The 25,312-nt window shown below is 42.3% G+C and overlaps 1 protein-coding gene across 1 annotated transcript in view; it reads right to left on the bottom strand.

Moving 5' to 3' along the window:
- The window catches only part of Ipp (inositol polyphosphate 1-phosphatase), a 131,432-nt gene extending 106,799 nt beyond the window's left edge, over positions 1–24,633 (bottom strand). Inside the window, exons 1-2 of the mRNA XM_080278890.1 lie at positions 24,418–24,633; positions 2,263–2,385 (exon numbers count right to left, since the gene is read on the bottom strand). Of these exons, the coding sequence (XP_080135016.1) occupies positions 2,263–2,385; positions 24,418–24,621 (327 nt within the window). The 5' untranslated portion in view covers positions 24,622–24,633. The remainder of the gene's footprint in view (positions 1–2,262; positions 2,386–24,417) is intronic.
- Positions 24,634–25,312: the final 679 nt, after the last annotated feature.

Raw genomic sequence — 25,312 nt, 5'->3', positions numbered from 1 at the left:
CCTCACTCACATACACTCTCTTCGTCAGTCTGTCACCCTCCATACTCTCCACATGGCCAAACCACCTCAGTGTGTTCCTCATAACGCTCCCTATCACATCCACATCAACACCACAACGTTCCTTTATATCCTCATTCGTCAGCCTATCTCTCCATGTGACTCCACAGGCTCCTCTTAAATAACTCATTTCCACTGCTCTCACTCTTGACTTGTGTCCTTCCAACAACGTCCAAGCTTCACTTCCGTACGTTAGAGTTGGTATCACAATACTGTCATGTAGTAACTTTTTCACTTCCATGCTCACTTCTCTGTTTCTTGTCACTGCTTTCAAAGAACCAGCAACCTTTCTTCCCTGCTGTACCCTTTCAAGCACTTCACCCTCCAAACCTCCATCCTTACTCATCACACTACCCAAGTAGTTAAACATACTCACATTTTCCAATTCCTCACCATCCAACCTCGCTGTACATTCACTGACTTCACCTCTCTCAAAGACCATCACTTTACTCTTCCCTACATTCACCTTCAGATTCCGTTTCTTACACACTCTCCCAAACTCATCCACCAAGCCTTGCAGCTCCCCTTCGTCTTCACTCAACAACACGGTATCATCTGCAAACAACAGTACAGGGAGTTTCCAAACACTATCCTCTCTCACCAGGGCCACTCCAACATATAAGAATATGAGTACAAATACTTGAGGTTATAACAGTGAAAGTGAATCTGTGGCTCTCTACGTATTTTACTGAATGAAAAATTGAATGACTTCAGTGACAATAAACTAATACTACAGATGGAAACTTATGGATAAAGACTCCAGATATATATAAGCGTTATATAGTAATAGAAATACAAAGTGTGAGGGGTTTTATGAATAATAAATGACAGAATACCAACAGCAAACTAACCCAAGTGGGAAGGTCATACGCGCTCGTAATTTTCATTGCTTTCACAGTGTTTTTTTTTTGGAGTATGGATCCCAAACTACTTGATAATCATAGAATAGTGTTTATAGTGATAATATCTGGCTGTGGTAATCATATTATGGGTTGTCAGGAAGTGTAAAGTGGAGACTTCGTTACCCAACTTCAGAGGTCTCCACAAGTCCTACGGTAATAGACGAAGGCTCAACAAACATTCCAGGAAAAAGCTGAAGGTATGTACCATATGCATATGTAATTTTAATATTCTAGGACTAATAACTAATTTTTGGCAAATATTTTTTGAGAGTCTGTCGGAGCCTGACTAACCCCGCGGGACACGCAAAACACTGGGAAACAAGCCCGCGGCGTAAGGGTTAAAAGTCAATTGGTTGAGAGTGGCATGTTAAGTACGGTACCCTTTCAGCAAAATCCCATGTGCTGCAACCCTGGGCGGTAATGGGTTAAACTTTTCTTTCAATTCAATTCATCAGCACCTCACACAATGAGAGAGAGCCGCCCCTTCTCAAAACATCCACCACTTCATTCTTATCTACATTTCTTTCAAACCTTACCACTTACAATCCTGAAACTGATCCTGACTGTAAAGATCTTGTACACTATTAGCATTAAGCATAGGATCATCTACATACATCAGATTTGAAATATTCCACCCTTTACCATTTATCACCAACTTGGCCCATCTTTCCAGAACACTACTGTAGTTTTGACACATCTGTCAAACAACTGAAACAATATACTGTATTGTAGTTTACAACTACAGGTATCATCATCATCATCATCATCATCATCATCATCTAATCCTGTGCTGCCCCATGAGAAGTATAGGAGCCTGGGGCTAGGCAAGTTGGTCCTGACATTTGAGGTGAGAGTGACCAGCCTCACTCATCTGTGAGTGGCATTACATGAGCAATAAGCCCCAACCACCCTTTGGCTATAAACCTGCACTGGCTCAATCCAATCGGGGCACCTTAATTACCCACTAGACCACCTGGTGCCATCATTTGGTTATATGGTTACCACCCAGTGTAGTAAATGGTTTCCTGGTGTACAGGAATCAATTTGGCTTGTCACTCAGTGTAGAGTCACCCATACACAGAAGGTGGAGGAAAGAATGAAGGAAATAAAGACAGAAGAGGAAGGAAGGAAAGACAGAAAGGAGAGAAGAAAGAGCAGTCACCTAGGAGCAGCACTACATCGAGTGAGTGAATGGTGAGTGCCTCCAACTACCACTAATACAATAAAATAATCTGATTCACAATAGTAATAAGAAAGTACAGTATTCTTTACAGTATCAATAAAGCACTCCATTGTTGCCTACTTTTGCAAGGAGATGTGCGGTATCATGTTGCGTGGAGCAGATCCGGACAGTGATGGTTTCCCCGAGGGTATTGGTGAACTCAGCACTCTCCTCACCTTGCACATGATCACTCAGCACAGGGAACTACATTGGGAGAAACAAAATGGTACAGTACAATATACAAAATCACTATTTCCAGTCAATATACCTATCTGTCTATCTATCTATTGCCAGACGCCTTAATCTCATAAGGGGTGGGCACAAACAGATCGCCTCCATGTTGTCCTGCTCCCCGCCATTTCACTGCCCTGCTCCCACCTCACACCCCTCTCTCTCATATACTTCTCCACTTCATCCCTCCATCTCATCCTTGGCCTCCCCCTCCCTCTCCCCCCCCTCCACCTCACTCACATACACTCTCCTCATCAGTCTCTCACTCTCCATCCTCTCCACATGGCCAAACCCCCTCAATGTGTTTCTCCTAATGCTTCCGATCACATCCACATCCACACCACAACACTCCTTCACTTCCTCATTTGTCAGTCTGTCTCTCTGTGTGACTCCACATGTTCCTCTTAAATAACTCAATTCCACTGCTCTCATTCCTGGCTTGTGTCCCTCCAACAAGGTCCATTTTTCACTTCCATATGTTAGAATTGGTATCACAATAGTCATGCAGCACCTTTTTCACTTCCATGCTCACTTCCCTGTTTCTTATCACTGCTTTCAACGAACCAGCAACCTTTCTTCCTTGTCATACCCTTTCAAGCACTTCACCCTCTAAACTTCCATCCTTACTCGTCACACTACCCATGTACATACATGCACTCACATTTTCTATTTCCTCTCCATCCATTCTCATTGTACATTCAGTGACTTCATTTCTCTCAAAGACCATATCTTTACTCTTCCATACATTCACCTTTAGATTCTGTTTCTTACCTAATCTCCCAAACTCATTCACCATGCCTTGCAGCTCCCCTTTATCTTCACTTAACAACACAGTATCATCTGCAAACAACAGTACAGGGAATTTACACACACTGCACTCTCTCATTAGGGCTGCTCCAACATCCTGTTAATCTGAAATACTGTATACCTGTGAATCAGAAACCAGGTAAATAAACTGCCTATTCAGCATTATTCAAAATACTCAACAAAAATTATGGTAAATCAGTGATAATAAACAAACAAATAAATAAATAAAATAAATAAATGGGTAATTAATCGATGGCACAAACACAGTATAGGGTGGAGCCAACTGTGATAATATGCAGTATACTTGTCCATCCAGTGAATAAAAAAAATTAACTATGGTAAATGTTTTAGATGTAGAACTCATATTTTTTTTTACTTGAAAACAAAAATAGTTTCTTTGGGGGAGTCAACAGCAGTGTAAGAGACAAACTTTTTTTTTTTTTTTTTTAATTTAACTGCAAAAGATTTGATATCATTATCCAAAGGATTATGTACATGTATCCCGTGAGTGGTAAAATGAAGTGATCCAAGCGGCAATAAAATATGATTTTGTGGCAAACGATGATCCAAACACACTGAAAACCTGACAGTAATTTTCAGCAGTACTATGTTCATCAGACTTCTCTTAATTTGACACACCCAATCCCCTTAACAGAAGGAGATGCTTAAGGCAGGTTGGCCATCCTTCTGAGAAGGTACAGTACAAAGCTAGATAAATCTAATCTGTAGCTATACGGTATTAATCCCAGCAATACACTTTTCATTTCATTCTTGCTACTGCCAGGTGCTTTTTTTCAGCTTTGGCGAGACTTTTCAAACTGGACATTATACTATATATATATATATATATATATATATACACTCAATCCTTTTAAATCGCGGCAATTTGGGTCTGGACCACTGCACCAATTTATGAATTCCGTGATTTATGAATAATAACTCTTATGTGAAAAATTAATTTGGGTCTGGACTTTGGCCAACTCGCCCTCACAGCACCCTACCTACACCTACCTAGGCACCATCAAACACAATCATACAAATTTAGGAATATTCAGTGCATGTATTAAGGGATCTCACCTCAATCCTATGACGGAATTGCTCAAGTGAATGGAGTGGGGTGGTGTTGGGAAGAACTTAAAACTTCTCAGCACTTGTTCTTCCCCAACTCTTTCACCAGCTTTGAAAACTTCTCTCCCCTCTCAACACGACAAATGAGCTCCAAACGTTGACTGTACGACAACTGTGGCAGCTTCTTGACACCATACTGCTTAGAGCGCTTCATTGGGGGGCCGGGAGGGGCCATGGTAGGTAGGAGGTGGAGGGAAGTTGCACAAAAAAGGCAGGTAACTCTTGTACTCCACGGCGACGGTCTGTAGTGTGCGGACTGGCGGGACAAGAACAACAACAACGTGGCGGCATTAGTATGCAAATATGCCACCTGGAACGTGTGATGATTAGTTGTTCAGTCGCAATTTTCAGTTTGAATGCCGCGGTTTACGGATCTCCTTGGAAAAGGCCCACTTCGGTGCCTAGATCCGCGATTTTCGTGACTTAACAGTGATTTAAGGTTGCCGGCAGTCTGACGGCCACCTAGCCGTGATTTACGAATCGTGATTTATGAGCACGCGATTTACGAGGATTGAGTGTATATATACAGTATATATATATATATATATATATATATATATATATATATATATATATATATATATATACAGTAATCCCTCCAATATCCGACGTAATAGAGCCATAGGCAGGTCCGGATAGTGGTCCTGTCCGGATATTGGGCCCCAGCTTATGGACTTGTACTTATGGACCCTAACTCAGAGAAACACCTATACAACTCCCTCTGGACACGCATAGCACCTACTTAAGATCCAAATCACACCAATAAGGCACATAAAAAACTGAAATAAATGCAAAAGAACCATAAAATGAGGTTTTAGAGGTGAGTTTATACAATATTAAACATTCTGGGTACTTACAAGTCCCTGGCTCCTGGACTGGTTTGAACAGCCAGTTTGCAGTCCACAGTTAATCCTTTGCACTCTAAATTCTAATTTCTTAACACTGCACAACACTGTAAATTCCTGTGTGTTCTAGTGGCAAGTTATTGCAGTTTATTCACTGTTTATTCACAAAAAACAAGCACCTGTGGCTTGCACTGCTATGAGCATCTGCTCTCGATCGGAGTTAGCCTGTGACTGTTGATGTTGGCGGGGTAACAGAGTTGCCAGATCGCAACGGCCACATTACCAATCTCCTCAACTTTCATTACCAAATTTAACTTTTCATTACCAAATTCGTAAAGCTAGCATTTATTCTTCACTAATTATATATACAAGTGGAAATACATGTAATCACTCTCCTTATAATTAACACCATGTTGATTATTTTCACGCTATGTAGGGTAGCAGATTCATCAGGGAGAGCAAACAATCCACCATCTCCATCCTGCGTATCCTCATACATGTGAAAAATCCATTTGGTAATGCATTATTCTGATTCATTACCAAACGAATTTTTCATTACCAAATTGGCCCACACTTGGTAATGAAAAATACCAAATGGCAACCCTGACAGGGGAGGGGGGAGGGGGAGGAAGGAAGGGGTGAAGGGACCATGGTGTAACAGCTGTTTGGCGTCATGCGGCAATTTCAAATTACGGATGGGAAAAAATTCAGATTTTTTTCTAATTTTTTGCGGTTTTTGGCCCATTTTGGGAATATTGGATCCCGGGACGATTATGTCCGGTTAGTGGGGATGTTCAGATATTGGGCGTTCGGATATTAGAGGGATTACTGAATGTATATATATATATATATATATATATATATATATACTGTATACATACATACATACATCTATCTATCTATTGCCAGATGCCTCAATCCCGTTTGGGCTGGCCACAAACAAATCGCCTCCATGTCACCCTGTCCCCTGCCATTTCACTGCCCTGCTCCCAACTCACACCCCCCTCTCCCATATACCTCTCCATCCCATCCCTCCATCTCATCATCGGTCTCCCCCTCCCTCTTCCCCCCTCCACCTCACTCACATACACTATCTTCATCAGTCTTTCACCCTCCATCCTCTCCACATGGCCAAACCACCTCAGTGTGTTCCTCATAACGCTTCCTATCACATCCACATCCACACCACAACGTTCCTTTATATCCTCATTCGTCAGCCTGTCTCTCCATGTGACTCCACAGGCTCCTCTTAAATAACTCATTTCCACTGCTCTCACTCTTGACTTGTGTCCTTCCAACAAGGTCCAAACTTCACTTCCATACGTTGGAGTTGGTATCACAATACTGTCATGTAGTAACTTTTTCACTTCCATGCTCACTTCCCTGTTTCTTATCACTGCTTTCAAGGAACCAGCAACCTTTCTTCCCTGCTGTACCCTTTCAAGCACTTCACCCTCCAAACCTCCATCCTTACTCATCACACTACCCAAGTACTTAAACGTACTCACATTCTCCAATTCCTCACCATCCAACCTCGCTGTACATTCACTGACTTCACTTCTCTCAAAGACCATCACTTTACTCTTCCCTACATTCACTTTTAGATTCCATTTCTTACACACTCTCTCAAACTCATCCACCAAGCCTTGCAACTCCCCTTCGTCTTCACTCAACAACACAGTATCATCTGCAAACAACAGCACAGGGAGTTTCCAAACACTATCCTCTCTCACCAGGGCCACTCCAACATCCACTACCCCACCTTGTACCTCTTTTATTACCCCATCCATGTACAGACTGAACAACCATGGAGACATGACACATAAATATAATATATATATATATATATATATATATATAGTAATCCCTTTAATATCCAAATGCCCAATAACCAGACCCCCCAGTGTCAGGACATTTTGGGGCTGGGCCTTCAGAACCCAAAAATGGCCAAAAAACGTAGAAAAGCAAAAAAAAATATCAAACATTTTTTTCACCTGTAATTTGAACTGCTGAACAGCTGTGTTTACATGTGGCCCCCTTCCTCCCCTCCTCAGTTACCACCTAAATACCATTGTGACTAGACACTCATTGCAATGGATGCTGCACGTGCTCGTTTTTGTGAATAAACAGTGAATAAACTGCAATACCTCGCCACTAGACCATATGGGAATTTGCAGTGTTGTGCAGTGTTAAGAAATTAAGAGTTCAGGGTGCAAAGGATTAAGTACAGAGTGCAAACTGGTGGTTGCAACTGGCATGGTGCAAGTACGAACTGAATGTGTAGTGTTAAACAATTACAACTCACAGCGCAAAGGATTAAGTGCAGCACAACACTGGATTACTGTATGTGCTTCAAGAGCATTTTCACCACTGCCAGAGCCTTAGAGGAGGTGGGTCAGTCTTCGTAATGGCCAAGGACGTGTTGTAAGTACTGTACCCTGTACACTGCTAAATATTTTCCATACTCACTTCTAATTCCTCGTTCTCTGGTTCCTTTTCATTTATTTCATGCTTTCTGTCCCTTATTTATGTGGATAGGGTCATAAATAGGAGTTGTGCATGTCCAGTAGGGATATATGATGGTGGTTTTCTGAGTTAGGCTGGGTTAGGGTCCATAACTACCAGTCCAGGAGGCAGGGTCCCAGTATGCGGACAAACCCACTTTCCGGACATGCCTTTGGCTCTATTATATCGGATATTAAAGGGGTTGCTGTATATATATATATATATATATATATATATATATATATATATATCTCCATCCATCCATCATCCAATCCTACGTTGCACCATGAGGAGTGTAGCAGCCCGGGGCTAGGCGAGTTGGTCCTGGCATTTAAGACAATATATACATATATACAGTAGAACCTCTCTCATTCGGACTATATGGGGGGAAGGGTCGTCCGAATTAGCAGATTGTCCAGACCATCAGAGTAATCTCCAGTTCATACCAAAAACTATCTACATATGGTATGTTTGTTAATTATTAACATATGTGGCATATGTCAACCCTACATAACTGCAAAAGATGAAAGGATACTAAAATAACCAAACTAATCATGTACGATAGTTTTGTATTGCATAATTTACAGGTAAGGCCATGACAAGAAACTAGCCTACATTTTAAATTGTAGTAAGTGACTAAGGCCCGTGTAGGCAAAAAAATAAATTAATTAACTGTAATATTTGGAATAAAAATAAAACTTATGTAGGCAAAAAATACATTGTCATCTTTGGCATATTGATAATGCCCATATGGGCAAGAAACTAATGTTTGATGTACAAGTAAAGCACATTTAAGTACAAAATATAACCTACAGTAATCATTAAACACTGCAGAATATTCTGACCCATTTTTGTGTAAGCAAACTCCTCCATTTAACACCTTTATTCATTGCAGAAGCTACATTTGCATTAAGGGGCATGGTAAGGAGGATTAACTTTTGAAATACAGAGTAAAAATATAAATGGTTGGTGAACTAGTTGATGGAACGAATGCTAGCATGTGTTTAAACAGGCGCCCATGTTGCGACCTAGCGTGATCCAAGACTAAATGAATGACGATCGCTTTCCATGCCGATACTGAAAATGACTTTAGATTTACTTTCAACATATTTTTGGAGCTTATTATTTTTAAATTCTGGCCGAATTAACAGAAATCCGGATCAAAGGGGTCCGGACCAATGAGGTTCTACTGTATATATATATATATATATATATATATATATATATTGTATCTATCCATCTATATCTATCTATCTCTCTATATGTATATACTGTATATATATGTGCATACTGTATATATATCTATATCTATCTATCTATCTATATATAGAATGTGATAGGTGGGAGCGCTCACCATCCACTCACTCGATGTAGTGCCGCTCTTGGGTGTCTGCCCTTTCCTCTCCTCCATCCTTTTTTCCTTCCATCCTCTTCTGTCTTTCTTTCCTTCATTCTTTCCTCATCCTTCTGCCTACGGGTGACTTTAGACTCCCTCTTCTGTCTTTCTTTCCTTCATTTTTTTCTCTTCCTTCTGCCTGTGGGTGACACTACACTGAGTGACAAGCCAAATGGTTTCCTGTACACCAGGAAACCATTTACTATGCTGAGTTGTAACCACATAACCAAATTTTGGGGCCTGGTGGTTTAATGGGTAATTATTGCGCTCTAATCGGATTGAGCTGGTGAAGGTTTATATCCAAGGGATGGTTGGGGTTTACTGCTTACATAATGCCACTCAGGGATGAGTGAGGCTGGTCACTTTCATCTTAAATGTCAGGACCAACTTGCCATGCTCCAGGCTCCTACACTCCTAATGGGGCAATGTAGGATTGGATGATGAATGAATGAATGAATATACAGTAGAGAGAGAGAGAGAGAGAGAGAGAGAGAGAGAGAATGAGAGAGAGAGAGAGAGAGAGAGAGAGAGTGAGCGAGCAGAGCAGCTGTAAACATGACTGGTTTGGGTGTGTGCAGAGAAGGAATGCAGTACCAGGAGACGTGACACCCGCATAGGTGAAGAGTGCTGTGAAGCAGCCGAAAAATGGAAAAGCAGCTGGGGTTGATGAGGTGTATGCAGAGATGCTTAAGTGTAGTAGAGAGAGTGGAATGAAGTGCTTGTTGGAGATATGTATGAAGGCATGGATGAGTGAAACTATGCCTGCAGAGTGGAAAAAGGTTGTGATTGTACCCCTGTACAAAAATAAAGGTGAGCGAAGTGAGTGCAAGAATTATTGTGGCATAAGCTTACTGAGTGTGGTAGGGAAGGTATATGGAAGAATTATTATAAAGAAAGTAAGAGAGATATCAGAAGTCCTAGTGAGTGATGAACAGGGTAGCTTTGGGAGTGGCAGAGGATGTGTGGACCAAATATTTGCAGAGACAGATATTAGACAAGGCTTGTGAGTCGGACCATAAGGTGTTTATGGCATTCATGGATCTGGAAAAAGCATATGACAAAGTGGACAGAGAAGGATTGTGGAAAGTTTTGCGCATGTATGGTGTAGAGCGTAAGATGCTAGGTGCCGTCAAGAGTTTTTATGATGGTAGTGAAGCATGTGGAAGGGTTAATGGGCATCTAATTGAATGGTTTGCAATGAGTGTGGGCATGCGACAAGGTTCTGTGATGTCCCCATGGTTGTTCAATATATATATATGGATGGGGTGATGAGAGAAGTAAAAACACGAGTAATGGAGAAAGGGATGGCATTGGTAATGAATGGTGATGAATGGAACATCTCAATCTGGTTGTAAGATGATGATGAAGTACTGCTTGCAAGTACCGGACAAGAACTTGGTGGGCTAGTGCAGAGTTTTGTGGATGTCTGTAAGCATCGTGCCTTGAGAGTAAATGTAGAAAACAGTAAAGTGATGGTTACTGAGACAGAAGGTGACTTGCAGTGCAATGTAACAGTGGAGAGAGACTGAAACTGGTGAGAAAGTTCAAATACCTGGGTACAGTGACAGAAAAAAGAGGAAAATGTGCAAAAGAAGTTGAAAGTAGAGTGACACAAGGAAGCAATGTAGCTGGTGCAATGAAGACCTTGATGAGAAACAGAGGCTTGAGTGTTGCAGCTGCACGAGGCTTACATGAAGAAATGTTAGTGCCAAATTTAACATATGGATGTGAGACTATGGTTTGGCATGAAAATGAAAAGTCAAGAGTAACAGCAGTGGAGATGGGACTGCTGAGGAATGTATGTGGAGTACAGAAGGTGGATAGGATACGAAATAATGTGATTCGTGAAAGATGAGGAGTGAGGAAGTCGGTGGACACCAGAATTGAAGAGAGTGTACTGAGATGGTATGGTCATGTGGAGAGAAAGGATAAGAATTGAATGGTGAAAAAGGTATATCTGAGCAAATCTGAAGGAGGGAGGAGGCAAGGTAGGCCAAGGAGAAGGTGGAGACATATGGTGGATGAATGTGTGAGGAAGAGAAGTTTTGAAGTCGGTGAGGCTAGGGAACTGACGGGAGATCGAGCTGGCTGGATGAATTTTGTGAGGAGAAGTGCATGATCTGGGGTTTTTGGCACTCCATTTTAACATGGCAGCGTCTGGATTGACTCTGTCAGATACGATTATGTGAAGCTACAGAAAGTGGTGAATGTTTTTGGCGTATCCGATAGAGCCAGGATTCTGGGGGCTTGAATGATGAGTGAATGGAAGCGTGGCCCATTGGATTGGGTAAATTTGGGCTGTCTGGACATTGCTACTCCTCACCCTGCCCTAGGGTGGGAAAGGAGGTCTGGATGATGATGATGATATATATATACAGTATATATATACATACCTGTATATATACATACAGTAGGTTTGCATAGTGCGCGTCATCACATTGCGCGATTCGCACTGTGCGCAAGTGACCAAAAATCATAACCAAAAACCTTGAATGCGGGAGTTTACCGCAGAGAACACGAGGCAGAGGCATGGAGTGGCTCAAAAATGCCATTTTCTATTAGTGCGCGACCACCCCCCACACAGCGCATCATGTGTCATCATGTTGATGTGCAGAAATTCCTGGGCATTCTACTGGGCAGCTTGGGGTACTAGGAAGCGGGCGCGCCATAACAGTCCTGGCTCGTGCACAGTGCGGATCCGCTCACTACAGCTAACCTGTCGTGTACAACGTGTGGCGTTTTTTGGTACTGCTCCATCCTTGCCTGTACTTCGCCGCACCATGGCTCCAACCTCAAAAGTTAAGAAACTTCTGATGCACGTCACCAAGTTAGAGATCATCAAGATGAAGGAGGAGGGTCAAGGAAACACCGCCATCGGGAGAGCCCTGGGACTGGCTGAATCTACAGTGAGAACTGTGTGGAAGAATCGTGAAGCCATAATGGCTGTAGTGAAGACGTATGGTGCCTCTGACCTAGACGGCCGTTCGCGGGTGGGAAATCGTGCTATGATACTAATGGAGCGCTATCTTTCCACCTTCATAATGAGGAAGGAGAAGGAAGGTGTTCCACTGAATGGAAGATTTATTCGGAACCAAGCCCAGCTCTTTTACAAGGCAGCACCTCGCAGGTTAAAACTGGACAAACCTTTCAAGGCATCGGTTGGATGGCTGGACCGTTTTCTCAAGCACAAGGAACTCCGTTACGTGAAAGTGTCTGGTGAACGTGCCTCTGCCGATGAGCTGGCCGCGAGAGACTATCCTGCGATATTTAGAGAGCTTATTGAAGAGGGACAGTACACCAAGGACCAGATCTACAACGTCGATGAAACGTTGTTATATTAAAAGGCCATGCCCAAATCAACTTACATCGCTAAAAGACAGAAACAAGCCCCTGATTGCAAGCTCCAGAAGTGTAAGATGACGGTAATATTCGCTGTAAACCTGTCTGGGAGCCACAAGATGAGGCCAGTTGTTGTACACACAGCTTCACACCCAAGGTGCTACAAAAACCTCACGAACATGGATGGAAGTGGCGTGTATTGGTACAAGTCTGCAAATGGTTGGATGACCGGGAACATTATGGCAGACTGGTTAAAGAGGCGGTGTGTCCCTGATGCCAGGGCCAAGTGTTGGGAACTGGGCATTCCATTTAAGATGCTCCTTGTGCTTGATAATGCACCAAGTCACCCTCCATACCTTGAAGATCTACATAAGGATTGTCGTGTTGTGTTTCTGCCGCCCCGCATGACGTCACTAGTGCAGCCACTGGATCAAGAACTGATTGCCACTGTGAAGCACTTCTACCATAAGCAAGTGTACGACTACCTACGCAGGAAGACCGACACATAAGAGGAGCTTCATGCCCTACAAGAAGATCACAACGAAGACCTTGATGAGGCATCTGCTCCCGTTCCATCTCCACCAGCAGCTGTATCCCGACCTGCCACAGATGCCATGACTGTTGAGGCATTTTGGCGTAATTTTACGGTGAAGGATGCAGTTGAATTTCTCCTACAAGCCTGGCACCAGATTACACCTGCAATGGTGAACCATGTGTGGCAAATGCTCGTACCTCACTTATGCACGACCCAGGAGACGCCCATTCAACCACTGGCAGGCACACTGACAGCAGCACAAGCTGTACCAGGTTTCGAGGACATTACATTGGCTGACATACAAAAGTGCACACTGCTACTGAGGAACAGCCTCCCGAGGAAGTGTTGCAACAGACAGATGAGGCTGACGCAGAGCCCGACGCCAGGCAGAGTCAAGCTGAGCAGCCTAGTGTGATGGAAGACAGGACTGAGCTGTGTATGTCAAACATTAGCAAGATCCTTGCTGACGTGGATAAGCTCAAGGAAGAGGTGAAGGAACGGGAAGTGAGCAACCTAAGAACAGAGGAACTTCTGGTTGGTATCGACAAACTCTTCCGTTTCTACACAGACAGGCACAGGGAAGAAATAAACAGGAGAAGACAGACGCTCATAACAAGTTACACACAGCAGGCTCAAGTTGGTGAAATTGCGGAACCAGCGACATCGTCTGCTCCTGTTCCTGCTGAGGATGAAGAGGATGCAATGTCAGAAGTGTCAGCATTGGACTTCGAAGGGTTTATGGCCGAAGTGAGTGACTTTGATGCTCCTGAGGAAGGTGATCAAGAGGAGTCTGTGGAGGGAAGTGTTGGTGCGGTGGGAGGTGCGGTGGGGAGTGTGGCGCTGTAAGTGTTGCCGCGCCTCGGAACCCCTGTTATTTAAGGATATCAGGCCTGCTGTCTACTTTTGTTCAGGTGACTACCCATATTTTTGTTATTGTAGCTATATCTGTGGTACAATGTCTGAAAAATATGACCTTTATTATGATTCCAAGGGCCAAAAAATGTCCAGGTATGAGGGGGTACCGCCCTTATGTAATTATTCCCATAAGATTATATATTCTCAGTACGCGAATTCCCAGTGCGCAAGGTCGTGGACCGCCCAATCTCTCGCGCACTGTGCGAGCCTACTGTATATCTATATGTATATCTACCTATCTATCTATCTATCATCTATCTACAGTATATACAGTATACATATATATATATATATATATATATACAGTAAACCCTCTCTAATTCGAACCCGAATAATTCGGAAGTCGGTTAATTCAGATCTTTTTTGACCACCAGACAGATAATTTTAATTCGGACAGAAATTCAAATTAAGCGAGAAAAGTCCGAAAAGGGTTCCAGTTATAAGTGGACGTGGATGGTTTTTGTAGTGATAAATGTAGTAATAAATGTAATGTTCAAGAACTGTACAGTACCTTCGGTACAGTTAAGTTTGCTGTACTCTACTACTGTGTTGTAAGAATTCATTATGAAGGTTTGACACTACAGATATTTTGTTTATTGTATTGTGGACCTTTTGAGTATATCTATTTATCTATCATCCAATCCTACATTGCCCCATGAGGAGCGTAGAAGCCTGGGGCTAGGCAGTTGGTCCTGACATTTAAGATAAAAGTGATCAGCCTCACTCATCCCTGAGTGGCATTACACGAGCAATCAACCCCAACCACCCCTTGGATATAAACCTTCACCGGCTCAATCCGATTGGAGAGCAATAATTACCCACTAAACCACCAGGCGCCAAAATTTCCTTATGTGGTTACCACCCAGCGTAGTAAATGGTTTCCTGGTGTACAGGAAACCATTTGGCTTGTCACTCAGTGTATCACCCACAGGCAGAAGGAAGAGAAAAGAATGAAGGAAAGAAAGACAGAAGAGGGAGTGTAAAGTTGCCCATAGGCAGAAGGACAAGGAAAGAATGAACGAAAGGAAGACAGATGAGGATGGAAGGAAAAAGTAATAATATACTGTACTGTTCAATGTTTTTGTGAGAAAGCCATGTTTTAGTGAGTGTGCGTGTGATCTGGGGATAGGGACAAGAATGAGCTCCAATAATTCGGATTTTTTGATAATTCAACATGGGGTTCTCCCCAATTAATCCGAATTATAGAGGGTTTACTGTATATATAAATATATATATATATATATATATATATATATATATACAGTATATATACAGTAATCCCTCCAATATCCGATGTAATAGAGCCAAAGGCATGTCCGGATAGTGATCCTGTCCGGATATTGGGCCCCCGTCTCCTGGACTTGAACTTATGGACCCTAACTCAGAAAAACACCTATACAACTCCCTCTGGACATGCATTGCACCTATTTAAGACCCAAATCACACCAATAAGGGACATAAAAGACTGAAATAAATGCAAAAGAAGCATAAAATGAGGTTTTAGAGGTGAGTTTATACAATATTAAACATTCTGGGTACTTACAAGTTCCTGGCTCCTGGACTGGTTTCAACCGCCAGTTTGCAGTCCACAGTTAATCCTCTGCACTCTAAATTCTAATTTCTTAACACTGCACAACACTGTAAATTCCCGTGTGTTCTAGTGGCGAGGTATTGCAGTTTATTCACTGTTTATTCACAAAAAAACAAGCACTTGTGGCTTGCACTGCTATAAGCATCTGCTCTCGATCAGAGTTTGGCTGTGACTGTTGATGATGGAGGGGTAACAGAGTTGCCAGATCGCAACGGCCACATTATCAAACTCCTCAATTTTCATTACCATTTTTAATTTTCATTACCAAATTCGTAAAACTAACATCTATTCTTCACTAATTATATACTATCTATCTATCTATCTATTGCCAGACGCCTCAATCCCGTTTGGGGTGGCCACAAACAAATCGCCTCCAAGTCGCCCTGTCCCCCGCCATTTCACTCCCCTGCTCCCAACTCACACCCCCCTCTCTCATATACCTCTCCACCCCATCTCTCCATCTCATCCTCGGCCTCCCCCTCCCTCTTTCCCCCTCCACCTCACTCACATACACTCTCTTCGTCAGTCTTTCACCCTCCATCCTCTCCACATGGCCAAACCACCTCAGTGTGTTCCTCATAACGCTTCCTATCACATCCACATCAACACCACAACGCTCCTTTATATCCTCATTCGTCAGCCTGTCTCTCCATGTGACTCCACAGGCTCCTCTTAAATAACTCATTTCCACGGCTCTCACTCTTGACTTGTGTCCTTCCAACAACGTCCAAGCTTCACTTCCGTACGTTAGAGTTGGTATCACAATACTGTCATGTAGTAACTTTTTCACTTCCATGCTCACTTCCCTGTTTCTTATCACTGCTTTCAAAGAACCAGCAACCTTTCTTCCCTGCTGTACCCTTTCAAGCACTTCACCCTCCAAACCTCCATCCTTACTCATCACACTACCCAAGTACTTAAACGTACTCACATTATATACACGTGGAAATACATGTAATCACTCTTCTTATAATTAACAGCATGTTGATTATTATCACACTATATAGGCTACCAAATTAATCAGAGAGAGCAAACAATCCACCATCTCCATCCTGTGTAACCTCATACATGTGAAAAATCCATTTGGTAATGCATTATTCTGATTCATTACCAAACGAATTTTTCATTACCAAATTGGCTTTGGCTTTCCTGTCATTCTCTGACTAAATATATCTGTGCTCTTTACTGATCTCCTAATTCTACTGACTATCAAAAATTCTTTGACTATCTTACTTCTACGATGGAACACATTCTATCCATTTCTCCTTTCTATTCTAGGAGATTTCAATGTTCACCACCACCTTTGGCTCTCCTCTCCTTTCACTGATCCACCTGGTGAACAAGCCTACACCTTTTCTATCCTTAATGACCTAGAGCAGCTTGTACAGCACCATACCCGTATCCCTGATCTCCTTGGAGAAAGTTCCAACATACTTGACCTCTTCCTTACAACTAATCCTTCTGCTTACACTGTTAATCTTTTCTCTCCGTTGGGCTCCTCTGATCACAACCTTATCACCTTAACCTGTCCTATCGCTCCAGTACGGCCTGCGGACCCTCCAAAGAAACGTCGTCTGTGGCACTTTGGAGCTGCTGATTGGGAGGCCCTCAGGCAGTACAGTACTTCTTTGATTTTCCCTGGAATGATTATTGCTTCCATGGCCGGGAGCCATCTGAGTGTGCCTTGGCATTACAGAGGTTATTCTTTCAGGCATGGAAGCATACATTCCTTTGTCATATCCTTTGACTAATGCACGAAAGCCTTGGTTTAATCACGCTTGTTCTAATGCTGTCCGCAACAAGGAGAGGGCCTATAAAAGGTACCGGAGCCAACCCACCCCTGAATCACATCTTTTATACGTTTCTGCCCGGAATCGTGCTAAGTCTGTTCTTCGCTCTGCTAAAAATAACTTCATTCGTACTAAGTGTTCTCAACTCTCTAACTCGAATTCTTCCCGCTCCTTCTGGCACCTTGCCAAAAACCTTTCTAACAACTTTACCTCATCATCCTTCCCTCCTCTTTTCTACTCTGATGGCTCTGTAGCTATTTCTTCTACTGATAAAGGAGATCTCTTCACTCAGACTTTCTCCTCCAATTCCACCTTAGACGATTCCGGTGCTGTTCCTCCATCACTTCCCCCCTCTGACTTCTTCATGGCTGACATTAAAATTTCTTCAGCTGATGTATTTTCTCCTGTCACAAGCCTCAATACTAATAAGGCATATGGGCCTCATGGAGTCCCTCCTGTTGTTCTCAAGAACTGTGCTTCTGTGCTTACACCCTGCCTAGGCAAACTCTTTCGCCTTTGTCTGTCAACTTGTACCTTTCCTTCTTGCTGAAAGTTTGCTCTCATTCAGCCAGTCCCAAAGAAGGGTGACCATTCCAAACCCTCTAACTATCGTCCAATTGCTTTAACATCCTGTATCTCAAAAGTTTTCAAGTCTGTTCTTAACAGAAAAATTTTAAAGCATCTTTCCTATCACAACCTTCTTTCTGATCGTCAGTATGGGTTCCGTCAGGGACGCTCCACCGGCGATCTTCTCACCTACCTTTCAGACTCCTGATCATCCTCCTTTCGGGACTTTGGCGAAAGCTTTGTCATTGCACTTAACATCTCTAAGGCTTTCGATCGAGTCTGGCATAAATCTTTAATTTCCAAACTGCCCTTTTACGGTTTCTATCCTTCTATCTGTGCCTTCATCTCTAGCTTCCTTTCTGGTCATTCTATAGCCGCTGTTGTAGACGGCCATTGTTCTTCTCCTAGATCTATTAACAGTGGTGTTCCTCAGGGCTCTGTCCTATCACCAACTCTCTTCCTTTTATTCATCAATGACCTTCTAAGCTGTACATCTAACCCTATTCACTCACACGCTGATGACTCCACCCTTCACCTTTCCATTCGATTCCCGCAACGTGCATCTCAGCAGTTACTTCAACAAACAAGGGATGAGGCTATGGCACACCTAATGTCTGACTTGGCTCATATCTCTAACTGGGGTAAAAATAATCTTGTTGTTTTTAATGCACCCAAGACTCAGTTTTTGCAGCTATCAACCCGACAAAATCTTCCACAGGTATACCCACTAATGTTTGATAATATTCAGCTTAATCCTGCATCATCCTTGAACATGCTTGGGGTTTCATTTACTCGGGACTTGTCTTGGAAAGATCATATTACATCTCTTGTAAAATCTGCTTCCAAGAGATTGGGTGTGCTAAGCCGACTCCATTCTTTCTTTACCCCTGCACAATTGTTGACTCTATACAGGGGTTTTATCCGCCCCTGTGTAGAGTACAACTCTCATGTGTGGGGAGGCTCCTCACATACAGCTCTTCTCAATAGGGTGGAGTCAAAGGCTTTTCGCCTCATTAACTTTCCTCCTCTTACTGACTCCCTTCAACCTTTGTCTCTTCGCCGCACTGTTGCATCTTTATCTCTTTTCTATCGCTACTTCAATGGTCACTGCTAATCTGAACTGTCTGCATGTATTCCTCCACCCCTACGACGGGCGCGTAGCACCCATCTAGCAGCAAACTCTCATCCCTTTTCTGTCCAACTCTCTAATGCAAGAGTTAACCGTTACTCCCAGTCCTTCATTTATGCAACAGGTCAACTCTGGAACTGTCTCCCTCTGTCTGTATTTCCTACTTCCTATGATCTCCAGTTTTTCAAACACAGTGTGTCCAGGCATCTTGATTTGATCGCATCTTGAATTTGGCTCTCTCTTATATTTTGTTTTTCTCTTGGAAGGAATAGTTTTGCAGGCTCGTTGCCTTTGGTTCCTTCTTCCTCACATAAAAAAAAAATAAAAAAAAATAAAAAATAAACTTGGTAATGAAAAATACCAAATGGCAACCCTGAGGGGGGAGGGGGGAGGAAGGAAGGGGTAAAGGGGCCATGGTGTAACAGCTGTTCGGCGCCACGCAGCAATTTCAAAATACCAGTTGGAAAGAAAAGTCAGATTTTTTTTAATTTTTTGCAGTTTTTGGCCCATTTTGGAAATATTGGATCCCGGGACGATTATGTCCGGTTAGTGGGGATGTTCGGATATTGGGTGTTCGGATATTAGAGGGATTACATATATATATATATATAGTATATCTATCTATCTATCTATCATCCAATCCTACATTGCCCCATGAGGAGCGTAGAAGCCTGGGGCTAGGCAGTTGGTCCTGACATTTAAGATGAGAGTGATCAGCCTCACTCATCCCTGAGTGGCATTATGTGAGCAATCAACCCCAACCACCCCTTGGATGTAAGCCTTCACCGGCTCAATCTGACTGGAGTGCAATAATTACCCACTAAACCACCAGGCGCCAATATACAGTATATATATATACAGTACATACATATATATATATATATATATATATATATATATATATATATATATACAGTAATCCCTCCACTATCCGATGTAATAGAGCCAAAGGCAAGTCCGGAAAGTGGTCCTGTCCGGACAGTGGGCACCAGCCTCCTGAACTGGTACTTATAGACCCTAACCCAGCCTAACTTTGAAAGCCACCTAAATAACTCCCTACCGGACATGCATAGCATCTATTTAAACCTATTTAAGACCCCATTCACACCAATAATGGACATAAAGCATGAAATAAATGAAAAGGAACCAAAGAATGAGGAATTAGAAGTGACTGTACCTCAGCCAGGGTACTTACATCACGTTTGTGGCTGCCTTTCTAAGGTTTTGGCAGTGGTGAAAATGCTCTTGAAGCACATACAGTAATCCAGTGTTGTGCTGCACTTAATTCTTTGCACTGTGAGTTATAATTGTTTAACACTGCACATTGTTCTTAACTGCACCACTGCAGTTCTAATCGCCAGATAAACTGCCAATTTGCACTCCACAGTTGATCCTTTGCACTCTAAGTTCAAATTTCTTAACACTGCACAACACTGTAAATTCCCATGTGGTCTAGAGGCGAGATATTGCAGTATATTCACTGTTTATTAACAAAAAATGAGCATGTGTGGCTTCCTGTGTGATAAGCATCTATTCACAATCGAAGTTAGGGAGTAACTGTTGAAGTCAGAGAAACAGAGTTGCCAGATCGCAACAGCCACATTACCAATCTCCTCAACTTTCATTACCAAATTTAACTTTTCATTACCAAATTCGTAAAGCTAGCATTTATTCTTCACTACTTATATAAACAAGTGGAAATACATGTAATCACTCTCCTTATAATTAACACCATGTTGATTCTTTTCACGCTATGTAGGGTAGCAGATTAATCAGAGAAAGCAAACAATCCACCATCTCCATCCTGTGTATCCTCATACATGTGAAAAATCCGTTTGGTAATACATTATTCTGATTCATTACCAAACGAATTTTTCATTACCAAATTGGCCCACATTTGGTAATGAAAAATAACAAACGGCAACCCTGACAGGGAAGGGGGGAGGGAGGAAGGAAGGAAGGGGTGAAGGGGCCATGGTGTAAGCAGCTGTTTGGCGCTGCATGACAATTTCAAATTACCGGTGCGGGTGGGTAAAATTTAGGATTTGGGGGGGGGATTTTTTCTTTTTTTGGCCATTTTTTAGTTCCGATGGTCCAGGCCCACAATGTCCGGTAAGTGGGGATGTCCGGAAAGTGGGCATCCGGAAAGTAGAGGGATTACTGTATATATATATATATATACTGTATATATATATATATATATGGAGCCTCTGTGGTACAGTGGTAGAGTGTGCATTTCATACACGGGTGAACCAGGGTTCGCGCCCCGCCAGGGGCCACGTACTGCATTGGCGGTCACAAGGGGTGCTGTGGTTGAACCAGTGTCGCTTACTATGAAGTATGCTTGCACTCAGTCGACTTGCGCAGGCCGATTACACTTGGTTCACAAACTACACACACATCCAAAGCCACTCCAACACTACAATTACACTTACAAGCACTTCTCACCCTACATACAATCTCTACCAGACAGCCTAAGCCACTTGGTAGAGATATTGGCTGTATCGTTCCGACTTCAGTCAGGATAGGCCGGTCCTGCTGTGGATACTCAAACGGCTGATGATGATATATATATATACATATATATATATATATATATATATATATATATATATATATATATGTACAGTAATCCCTCCAATATCGAACGTAATAGCGCCAAAGGCATGTTCGGATAGTGATCCTGTCTGGATATTGGGCCCCAGCCTCCTGGACTTGTACTGTACTTATGGACCCTAACTCAGAAAAACACCTATACAACTCCCTCTGGACATGCATTGCACCTATTTAAGACCCAAATCACACCAATAAGGCACATAAAAAACTGAAATAAATGCAAACGAACCATAAAATGAGGTTTTAGAGGTGAGTTTATACAATATTAAAACATTCTGGGTACTTACAAGTCCCTGGCTCCTGGACTGGTTTGAACTGCCAGTTTGCAGTCCACAGTTAATCCTCTGCACTCTAAATTCTAATTTCTTAACACTGCACAACACTGTAAATTCCCGTGTGTTCTAGTGGCGAGGTATTGCAGTTTATTCACTGTTTATTCACAAAAACAAGCACCTGTGGCTTGCACAGCTATAAGCATCTGTTGTTGATTGGAGTTTGGCTGTGACTGTTGATGATGGCGGGTTAACAGAGTTGCCACATCGCAACGACCACATTACCAATCTCCTCAACTTTCATTACCAAATTTAACTTTTCATTTCCAAATTCGTAAAGCTAGCATTTATTCTTCACTAATTATATATACAAGTGGAAATACATGTAATCACTCTCCTTATAATTAACACCATGTTGATTATTTTCACACTATGTAGGATAGCAGATTAATCAGAGAGAGCAAACAATCCACTATCTCCATCCTGTGTATCCTCATACATGTGAAAAATCCATTTGGTAATACATTATTCTGATTCATTACCAAATGAATTTTTCATTACCAAATTGGCCCACACTTGGTAATGAAAAATACCAAATGGCAACCCTGACAGGGGAGGGGGGAGGGGGAGGGAGGAAGGGGTGAAGGGACCATGGTGTAACAGCTGTTTGGCGTCATGCGGCAATTTCAAATTACAGGAGGGAAAAAATTCAGATTTTTTTCTAATTTTTTGCGGTTTTTGGCCCATTTTGGGAATATTGGATCCCGGGACGATTATGTCCGGTTAGTGGGGATGTTCAGATATTGGGCGTTCGGATATTAGAGGGATTACTTATATATATATACTGAAAAGATTAGGAGAAATACACTGAGGTGGTTTGGACATGTGGAGAGGATAGAGAATGAAAGACTGACTAAGAGGGTGTATGTAGGTGAGGTGGAGGGAGGGAGAGGGAGGGGTAGACCGAGGATGAGGTGGAGGGATGGAGTTGAGAGGTATATGAGGAAGGGGGGGGTGAGTTGGGGGGAGGGGAGTCAAATGGTGGGTGACAGAGTGACTTGGAGGCGTTTTGTCTGCGGCCACCCTTTGCGGGATTAGGGCGTCGGGCTATAGATAGATAGATATATATATATATATATATATATATACAGTAAGACCTCACTATAACGGACTCTAACTGGGTTCCCAGCTATTCCGAAAAATGCGAAATTCCAATAAAAGTGAAATCCGGACTTCCCCCTACTAACCCGGACTTTTTCCGATACATCAGACATTAGTCCGCATTGCATGAACGGTTTTTAAACTGTTTAGACTACCATTGCGGTACTGTACGCTTATAATTTCATTACATTAATCAAATGGTATAATATATATAATAATACCATACTGTACACTGATAAACATGTCTTTTATATACCTTATTGTGGTGAACATAGCTGAAGTGGTCAGGCAGTCCACACTGCTTCTGGCTTTATCGGACTTTTTCCGATGTATAGGAGTTTAGTCAGCAAAACCTCAATATAACAGACTTCAGTAGACTGGAATTCACTTTTATCGGACTCGAGGAGCTCCATCCATCCATCCATCATCCAATCCTACTTTGCCCCATTAGGAGCATAGGAGCCCGGTGCTAGGCAGTTGGTCCCGACATTTAAGATGAGAGTGACCAGCCCCACTCATCCCTGAGTGGCATTACAAGAGCAATCAACCCCAACCATCCCTTGGATATAAACCTTCACCGGCTTAATCCGACTGGAGCGCAATAATTACCCACTAAACCACCTGGTACCAAAATTTGGTTATATGGTTACCACCCAGCATAGTAAATGGTTTCCTGATGTACAGGACATGCCAAATGGTTTCCTGTACACCAGGAAACCATTTACTATGCTGGGTGGTAACCATATAACCAAATTTTGGCGCCAGGTGGTTTAGTGGGTAATTATTGCGCTCCAATCGGACTGAACCGGTGAAGGTTTATATCCAAGGGATGGTTGGGGTTGATTGCTCTTGTAATGCCACTCAGGGATGAGTGAGGCTGGTCACTTTCATCTTAAATTTCGGGACCAACTGCCTAGCCCCAGGCTCCTATGCTCCTCATGGGGCAATGTAGGATTGGATGATGGATGGATGGATGGACCTCCTCAAGTCCGATAAAAGCGAATTCGGGTCTACTGAAGTCTGTTATATTGAGGTTTTGTTGTATAGCCTATATATGCTTTATTTACTCCTTAACTAATAGAAATATGTCATAGGCTGAGTAAAATCATCTGGGGGTAGCAAGAATAAACCAATCACATCACCGCAACATTCTCAGTAACACACCAGTGCCATAAGATTACAATGCCCTCTCATCTTTTCACCACAAATCATTAAAAAAAGATCTTATCCACATACTGTACCAGGTATATTACAAATGGCTAAACTGTGTTTGCACAGCAGTCTAATAACTCTTCAAGTATTTAAGTTCTTTCATATTTAATTAGGCTGTATGCCCAAAGAGAAATGAAATTAGAGTAATACTGCATATGGTTCATCCTTCAGTAAAATATCAGAATTAGTATACTAACATGCTGGGCAATACGGTGCCTTAATGTCTCCTGTATCAGTACATCTGCCAAGGTCTTGAAGTCGTGCGCAAATCGCTGATTCTTCTCCTCCTCCCCCTTTTCTTCCACCAGTAATGAAAACAGATGGGGCTCTTCACGCACTGCTCTTGCCACTGCTCCAGCTTGCTCAGAGAAGCTCAGCAGGATTTTAAGTAACTCTGCCATACTGTCTGATCCTGCAATTTACACATAATTTTTAGTTCATAATTAAAAAAGGTATAACCAAATTATGACACCTGGTGGTTTAGTGGGTAATTAAGGCACTCCTATTGGATTGAACCTGTGTAGGTTTCCATATCCAAGGAGTGGTTGGAGTTTATTACTAATGTACTGCCACTCAGGGATGAGTGAGGCTGGTTACTCTCATTTTAAATGTCAGGACCATCTTGCCTAGCCCTGGGCTCCTACAGTCCTCATGGGGCAACACAGGATTAGATGATGATGATGATGATGATGATGATGATGATGATGATGATAATGATCATGGCTGACAATATTAAGTTTCTAGAAAATAATACTAAACAATATACAGTATCCCATGTTACCTGCAAAGTTAATATTCCCAAGAAATCTTGTCAGTGGCAGTACCTGAGATAAAAACGAGAGGAACGAGTTTTCCAGTCAACTAGTTAACAGTAGCACCAGAATTCCCCTCCCTTCCCAGTGTGCAAAAGAAAAAACACAAGTCTGTCAACTTTCTCATGCCAGTTTTACACTTCTGAAATACAGTAAATTTCAGTAAAAAATTAACAGTATCAGTAGGCCTAATATGAGGTCACCATCTCTCAGTGTTTAGTCACAAAGAAATTATATTCCTGGATATGTACCATGAACCATTAAAACATGTTAATTATAT

Source organism: Coenobita brevimanus, chromosome 75 (genome assembly GCF_032717465.1).
Source record: "Coenobita brevimanus isolate Jiangsu-jjx chromosome 75, ASM3271746v2, whole genome shotgun sequence".
Taxonomy (NCBI): Eukaryota; Metazoa; Arthropoda; class Malacostraca; order Decapoda; family Coenobitidae; genus Coenobita; species Coenobita brevimanus.
Note: the sequence above shows the minus strand (reverse complement) of the source record. Positions and strands in the feature narration are given on the sequence as shown.